Genomic DNA, 7,535 nt, shown 5'->3' on the forward strand with positions numbered 1-7,535 from the left:
TTGGAAATGCTGTTTCGTAGTGAGCAGAAGTGAAAGAACAGAGTTGCAATTACTTGCAATGTGTACACTGCAAATGTTTTACAACCGCTCATTTTCAATTGAGCACAAAGTTTTCACTTGAAGAACATGTCACAAAGTGTTTTCTTATCATGCATTACATTTTGGTTAAAAACAGTATGTCTTACACGGAAATAGTGTATAAGTCGATTACAATGCTTGGAAATACTATTCACTATGGTGAAAAGTGAAAGAACAGAGTTGCAATCACTTGCAATGTGCACACTGCAAACATGTCAAAACAGCTTGTTTTCACTTGCAAAATGTTTATCATACATTTTGATTAAAAAGTTTGCTTACACTGAAACTATGTAAAAGCCATTTATTCTGTTGGAAATGTTTCGTACTGGGCGGAAGTGAAAAAGTTGCAATTACTTGCAATGTGTAAACTACAAAAGATTTACAACAGCTCATTTTCAATTGAGTACAAAGTTTTCCCTTGAAATACATTTTACGAAGTGTTTTCATATGATAACTTACCTTTTGGCTAAAAGCAGTATGTCTTGCACTGAAACAGTGCATAAGTCTATTACAATGCTTGGAAAAGCTGTTTTGTAGTGGGTGGATGTGAAAGGACAGATTTGCAATTACTTGCAATTTGCACATTGCAAACATGTTAAAAAAGCTTGTTTTCACTTGCATTAACTATTTTTCCTTTAAATAGATGGTACAAAGTGTTTTTTAATGGCAAGAGCACATACGTCAAAGAATAAGAACAATTCTAGTGAGTAACCATAAAGTATGGGTGGACGTTATGGACGGTGCCAAGGAAAAGAAAAGAATAAACCAGCTTCCCTGCCTACCACATACCTTTCTTGATCAACAATGCAACTAAGTGGCACCTGCCCCTAATCTATGACATCTGTATATTGAAGTCACCCGTAACCTGACAGATAGTGGAAACATAACAGCAATCTTGTAAGTAAACTAAGCAGTATCGTTCATATACTGTCACAAGATGCCTTAAGTAATAACTGTCAAGTATGCACCAAATCAGCAATGCATACTTTTACAAAATGCCCTAAATAATAACTCAAATCAGTGCTACACACTTTCGCAGGAGATCCGCCTTTAAAGCAGCAGACCCGCCTCCGTCTCAGCCCACCAGGCTTCTTATTGGTTTACCTGTAACAGGGAATACAAAACACATACAAAACCAATACAAAACACAAACGTGCACACCTGGCACATAACAATGTCTAACAGTGTTTTAGGCACTTAGAATGCTTGGAATTATGTTTCAGAGCATGTAGATGCAAAAGAACAGATTTGCAACTAACTGTATTGTTCACAATGCAACCATGACAAAACTTGGGAACACTGATTTGACATGCTTTTTAGAACATGTTCTCTGTCATTCTCTACATGTTGGTTGCAAACATGTTTCCTTTAACTGAAGTAGTGTTTTAGAGGCCTTGAATCCTTAGAAAAGCTGTTTCATAGCATGTAGAAGCAAAAGAAAAAAGTTGCAGCTGACTTTATTGTTCACAATACAACAATGACAGAACAGCTTATTTTTACTTGGCTGTTTTGACATAAAATATACTTTAGTGTCTTATTCTGTACATATCGGTTGAAAATTAGCAAATAACAGAGTTGCAACTAATTGAATTGTACTCATTTCAAACACTTTAAAATAGCTTGCTTTCACTTGTAAACAATGATTTTACCTGAAACTCAAAAAGAGCATAGTTGCAACTAACTGTATTGTATGCATTGTAAACATGATGAAACAGCTTGTTCTCACTTGAAAACACTTTTCACTTGAATCTCGACTTAGAAAGTGTACTCTAATCATTTTGTACGTGTTGGCTGAAAACACTATATTGTGCAATGACCCAATATTTCAGGTGGCAGAATGTCTCAGAAATGCTGTTTCAGGGCATGTAGAAGCAAAAGAACAGAGTTGCAAGTAACTGATTTGTGCAACGTGCAAACGTGATGAAAAAGCTTGTTTTCAATTGGCCACTTGAAGCTCATCTTGGTTGAAATTGATATATTTTGCAATGCAACAGTGTTTTAGGTGTGTAGAATGCTGTTCCAGAGCCTGCAGAAGGAAGAGAACAGAGTTGCAACTAACTTTATTGTAAAAATGTGATGAAACAGCTTGTTTTCACTTAGAAGCACTGTTTTTACTTGAGACATGTCTTAGAAAGTGTTCTCTTTTCATGTTCGTTTAAAACACCGTCGTGCAGTGAGTGTTTTAGGTGCTTAGAATGATTGGAAAAGCTTTTTTAGTGCAAGTAGAATCAAAAGAACAGAATTGCAACTAACTATTGAACAAATTGCAAATGCTTTAACATTTGTTAACAACTTTGTTCTCACTTGTAAAAACATTTTTACTTAAACATGTCTTAGAAACTGTTCTATCATTCTGTACATGTGGGTTAAAAACATGATGTTGTGCACTGCAATAGTGTTTAAGGCACTTAGAAAGCTCGGAATAGCTGTTGCAGTGTGTAGATGCAAAAGAAGAGTTGCAACACCTGTATTGTACACATTGCAAATGCGTTAAAATCAAAAGAAGAGAGAGAAACCAGCCCCTTCCTGTGATGTCAGGTATGTTATCTGGCTAGCCACTTTTGCACCAGTACAGGGTGTAGTATTTTTTTTTTAGCACCAATAAGAGGAACTTGTGTTTAGAAATAGGAAAATATGTTCAGTTTACGTGTAGCCTTCGCCACTGAATGTAGTATGGCTTTGTTTATGGCTAATAGATTGACAAACTGCAGGCTTTGAGTAATTCAAGGTCTAGAAGTAAGACAAGTTAGGACATGGTATTGCCTGTCCTTTCTATAATGCTAGTGGTTGTTTCATTCATGGTTTTACAATGGAGAAGGGCCTCCAAGAGGTATAATTACATTTATCCAAAAATTTACTCTTGCATGTCTAGATCCAAACTACTGCCACCGGGACATGATACCAAATCTCTATGGCATAAATTTCATGCCACCTTTGAACAAATGACACTTGCGATCTTATTTTAAGTTTAGGTGCCCTTGAAAGCTAATTTTCATCACCTGTTTTTCACCATCCTACCCAAATGAACTGAAAATGGGGGACAATCAAGTCACTTTATGCATAAGACAATGTACCCATTTTGTTTCAAATAGATTTTGATAGGTTCCCTTTGTAGATCAATGAAAAAAGAAATTAAAATCAACCTTGCATTTAACAAATTATGTAAGAATAAGCTCATGGTCATTTTTTTTTTTAAATACAGAACTATGATTTAATCTTTTAAGAAATGTTGATACAAAATGTATGATGTACAAAACTGTTGATCTTAAATGTTGTAATTAAAAATAAAATTCAAAAGGGCCTTGATTAATTTGAGTAGCCTTGAGTAATATTCAGTCTGCTTCTCGAATTGTTTACTCACATGGATTTTTCATTCATTCATTAAAAAAGGTCATATAAATTTCATTTGAGCATTTCATTCATTACTACTTCAAAACAGTACTTTAACAACAGCTATGCATGGACTTATTCTGATAAAGGTTCTGCATGTCTTCAAAGTGTCGATTTTGAAATAAACTAGTCTTTCTAACACGTCACACATTTTCTGATGGATTTATAACACCCTACCTATAAATATGCCAAAAAAGTGCATAATGACATTAAAAAAGGCTTTTGTGGGGTAATCAACATAAGTATAGAACAAGCTTAAATTATTCTTTAAAACACAAACCCATTTTCAAAATTCCTCCTTCATACATGACATAAGCTCATCACTAGATCTTACAAAAGGCCCGAACACTTTATTTGTTCTCATAATTACATGTGAATATAATCATACTAAAGTCAACAATTCCAAGTATAATAGTGTAGATTTATCAATATACAGGTTAGAGCATGATTTAAAGATCACAATGTTTTTGTGATGTGATAAAGAAATTTCCACATCCTATTAAAAACCATATACTTGTATAGTGTCTGTATTGTAACAAAGTTTTACAATAAAAAAATAAGTTCCCATACAAGGTAAATACAGAATGTAATTAACTTGAGATTCCCATTTAAAAAAATCAGAGTGAGGGAAAATTTTACAAGGAAATTATAGAAAGGAGTAATTCACTTAGCACTTGGTCAATAAATGGAAAGACAATAACTTAGAAACCACTGGCTCACCTACCGATATAGGTGTAATAAAGCCAACAGATTTGTTTGACATATGAGAAGAATGCCAAACAGACCCTCAATCCCTCTGCAACAAATACAACTTTATTCAACTCAGATGATTGAAATATGATTTATTTGCTGGGATCCAACTTTAGTCCCCCAAAATACCAACACTCCTGCACAAAGGCATTAGCATAATGCTAAATATCAGTACTTCATTACTAGCAATCATTACTGTTCTTTTTCAGCAATGTCAGTTCATATTAATGTGACAATCTCTCTCAACTTTTCTGCAGACTGCAAATTTTATAGAATTTCTCTTAGATGGTTGCAGGAAGGAGTAAAGTAGTATTATCTATGAGAAAATTCATTGCATAACTTGTTTGAGATAAGCTGGTTATGGGAAATCAAAAGAGAAGGCATTGAGAACAAACACAGTTTAGTGTGTTTCTATAGATGAGGGAGGCTCTGGGGATGACAATTGCTTAGCTCTTCTGAGTGATCCATCATCTATAATCTTCCACTCAGTGGCTTTACTTGGAGACTTGCTGTTGCACATGCAGCAGAAATTCATAATAAGACAGGGCAGACTCTGTCCGGTCTTCAATCATGTTCTGCATAAAAATGGACTTGAGGGGGCTTTCCTCTCTGTATTATAAATGACAAGTTAAAATTGAAATTAGTTGATTATACCCTCATTTCATTTCATATTTATTCACTTATGAACTTTGCAAATGATCTATACAAGACAAGAATGCCTACCCGATAACATGCAAAACAGAATAAAAAGGCCGTTGCTCTCTCAGCCAACCAATGAAAGCTCGTGTTCTTCCAGACTCAGCTGTATCTAACTCTGGCAGATGATTCTGTGAAATACAAAGCAGAGCACTGTTCTGCCAACTTCAGAGATTCCTCTGGGAATTTTAAACAAAATGTAACATTCTGAACTTTTGATGGGTTCACATTCCATTAATTAAAAACATGCAATAATGGCTAACCATGTTCAGGGGAACATCTGCATAGCTCTGGACTCCAAGCACTTGTCTCAGGAAAACTGGGTTACAATTTCTTCCAACCCAGAAATAAAACTCCTAAAAAGTCAAAGACAACAGAAGATCATTCTTGGCAGTAAACTTTTGTAACCATAGCAGTTTGACACCAATTGTTTATATGGAATCTTACATTTCTAAATTTTGCCCCTTTAAGATCAGTAAGAATTCACATTGCAGTGGTAGGTTCTTCCCTACTATACAGAATTCTAAATAATGGAAAATAATTGTAATAAGGTCTTGGCTGGGATTAGTGAAAACCCATCATTAGACAATGTTTAAAATAACTCTTCCAAGCTGGCTTTACTAACAGTAAATAGACTGAAGCCAGGAACTACTGGACTATATTGGGAGAATTTGCAGTGCTGAATGGCCCATGAAGTCTTTGTAAAACAGTAGTTTATTATTACTTGCACTTTATTTGAACATTTTTTTTAAAAAGCTGCTATACACAACAGATAGAAGTGGTGGTGGAATACTACTAAGTACTGACAGACACTGAAGGAAGGGGGAGATCCCGCCTCTTTAAGAAGACTCAAGAAGGGAGGGAGCTCTCCTCTTTAAAAGGAACCACAAGGAAAAAAGATTTGGGCCTCTTTGGAGAGAAATGAAGGAAAATATAATCTAAACCTGGTAGAACCCTGTATACCAGTCCCTAAAAGTTGCACTTATATACGTGCAAATGCATATGAATATCTGTAATAAAGTGATGTCATTTTGTAATCCCAATACATCAACAAGCAAATTTAACAGTGATTACTAAACATAACATAACATGATTTCATTAATTATTCACTGCAATAGTTACTGACATTTGTTTGTATTTCTAATAGTAATGGATATAGTGGAAACTGATAAGTTTGCAATTACATTACTTGAGAAATTGGTGAGTAAAAGTGTTATTATAATTAGGTGGCCCAACATTATAATGCTAACATATGTTAATTATAAAGTTTGATGGAAAAACAGAAGAGTAATAACATTCGTGGTTGGATGGATAGACACAACATGGACTCGGTGATTACAGCTGGGTACTATAGAATACTGGGTGGGTCATTCATTTTGGGAGTGTTTTGGAATGAACATTTAAAAATGTATTTATTTATTTTAAATGAAGAAATGTGTGCACTATTCAGCACTGACTGAGCCTGTATCCATGAGGAAAACCCCCTCCCTGATGAGCTTCTCCACAGACAGCTGCAGCACTCTGGGCTGAGAAATGATGTGATCGTCGATGTTCTGTGGCCCCTGTGGAGAAAGGACAATAAAAAACAAAAAGGAGCAAATCAACTAAGAAATAATGATGAGCAATGATGTTCCAATATTGTTGAAGACAACTGCAACAATAACAATCTAAGATCAATCCACACACACAGACAGCATTAAAACAACCTAATAAAGAATTAAAAAAAAGTTATACACATGCTACTGAAAGCAAGTCTCAACAAATACAATATTTACACAAAGGCTCCTGTCCAGTCCACCTATTTACTCTGCTGGAAGCTTCCAAAAATCCTGAGCCAGACCCCCCCCCCCCCCCCCCCCCAAAAAAAAAGCTCAGCAGTCTTAATTAACGAATTCAGATATAGAAGATGGAGAAGAACAAAAACCTGATCTGGCTTGATGCCCTCAAGGACTGGACTGAGAGTTAACATGCTACAGCAAAACTAAACATTCTCTCACCTCATTAATCAAGGTGTCCAGGCGATACAAGGAAGGATGCACCAAGTACATGAGGTAAGCCAATGGCTGACACTTCAGCTGACACATGGCAAACACACGGTCATCCAGCCGGGTGCTGGTCCCTGTCCGGAATGCTTTCTGCCAAGAAAAACTTGAGTCTTAGCAATTTAGTAATCCAGTCTCTTTTTGCTTCACAATGAAGGATCTGGCAGGCCTGAAGATGCATGCTTATTATGGGTAGCAGAACCTGTTTAATTATCATTTAAAAAATGAACTAAAACATCACAAATATCATGGTCATTTACTGTAAGTGATATGAGTAAAACCAAATCTATAAAAGCACACAATCTTTGACTTAAAAATATATATTTTTTTTTTATTTAAAAAAACAAAAAAAAAAGACGCACAAAACACCTATACACTAAGACAAATTTCACAGCACACACTATCTGGTATATAATAAAAATGTGGGCAGTGACAATTGGCCTTTGACCACTGGACTGAGCCTTATATGGAATATATCTGAAAACACTGGAAGGGAGAACCTGTTTAAGCAGGCCTAGGATGTACAGAGGCAAGAGCCGCAGGCAGGCAGGGGCAAGCAGACCAGGCTGTTGGATGGCC

At 35.7% G+C, this 7,535-nt stretch overlaps 1 protein-coding gene across 4 annotated transcripts in view; it reads right to left on the reverse strand.

The window, feature by feature from the left end:
- Positions 1-3,798: 3,798 nt before the first annotated feature.
- Positions 3,799-7,535, reverse strand: part of sec24a (SEC24 homolog A, COPII coat complex component) — a 58,314-nt gene continuing 54,577 nt past the window's right edge. For all 4 annotated transcript variants that reach the window (XM_035526963.1, XM_035526960.1, XM_035526962.1 and 1 more), the window contains 6 exons: positions 7,457-7,535; positions 6,912-7,049; positions 6,372-6,476; positions 5,178-5,270; positions 4,942-5,045; positions 3,799-4,827 (listed from right to left, as the gene is read on the reverse strand). The exon at positions 7,457-7,535 is cut by the window's right edge and continues 97 nt beyond it. In XM_035526963.1, the coding sequence (XP_035382856.1) occupies positions 4,713-4,827; positions 4,942-5,045; positions 5,178-5,270; positions 6,372-6,476; positions 6,912-7,049; positions 7,457-7,535 (634 nt within the window). In that variant the 3' untranslated portion in view covers positions 3,799-4,712. The remainder of the gene's footprint in view (positions 4,828-4,941; positions 5,046-5,177; positions 5,271-6,371; positions 6,477-6,911; positions 7,050-7,456) is intronic.

Source organism: Electrophorus electricus, chromosome 6, assembly GCF_013358815.1.
Source record: "Electrophorus electricus isolate fEleEle1 chromosome 6, fEleEle1.pri, whole genome shotgun sequence".
Taxonomy (NCBI): Eukaryota; Metazoa; Chordata; class Actinopteri; order Gymnotiformes; family Gymnotidae; genus Electrophorus; species Electrophorus electricus.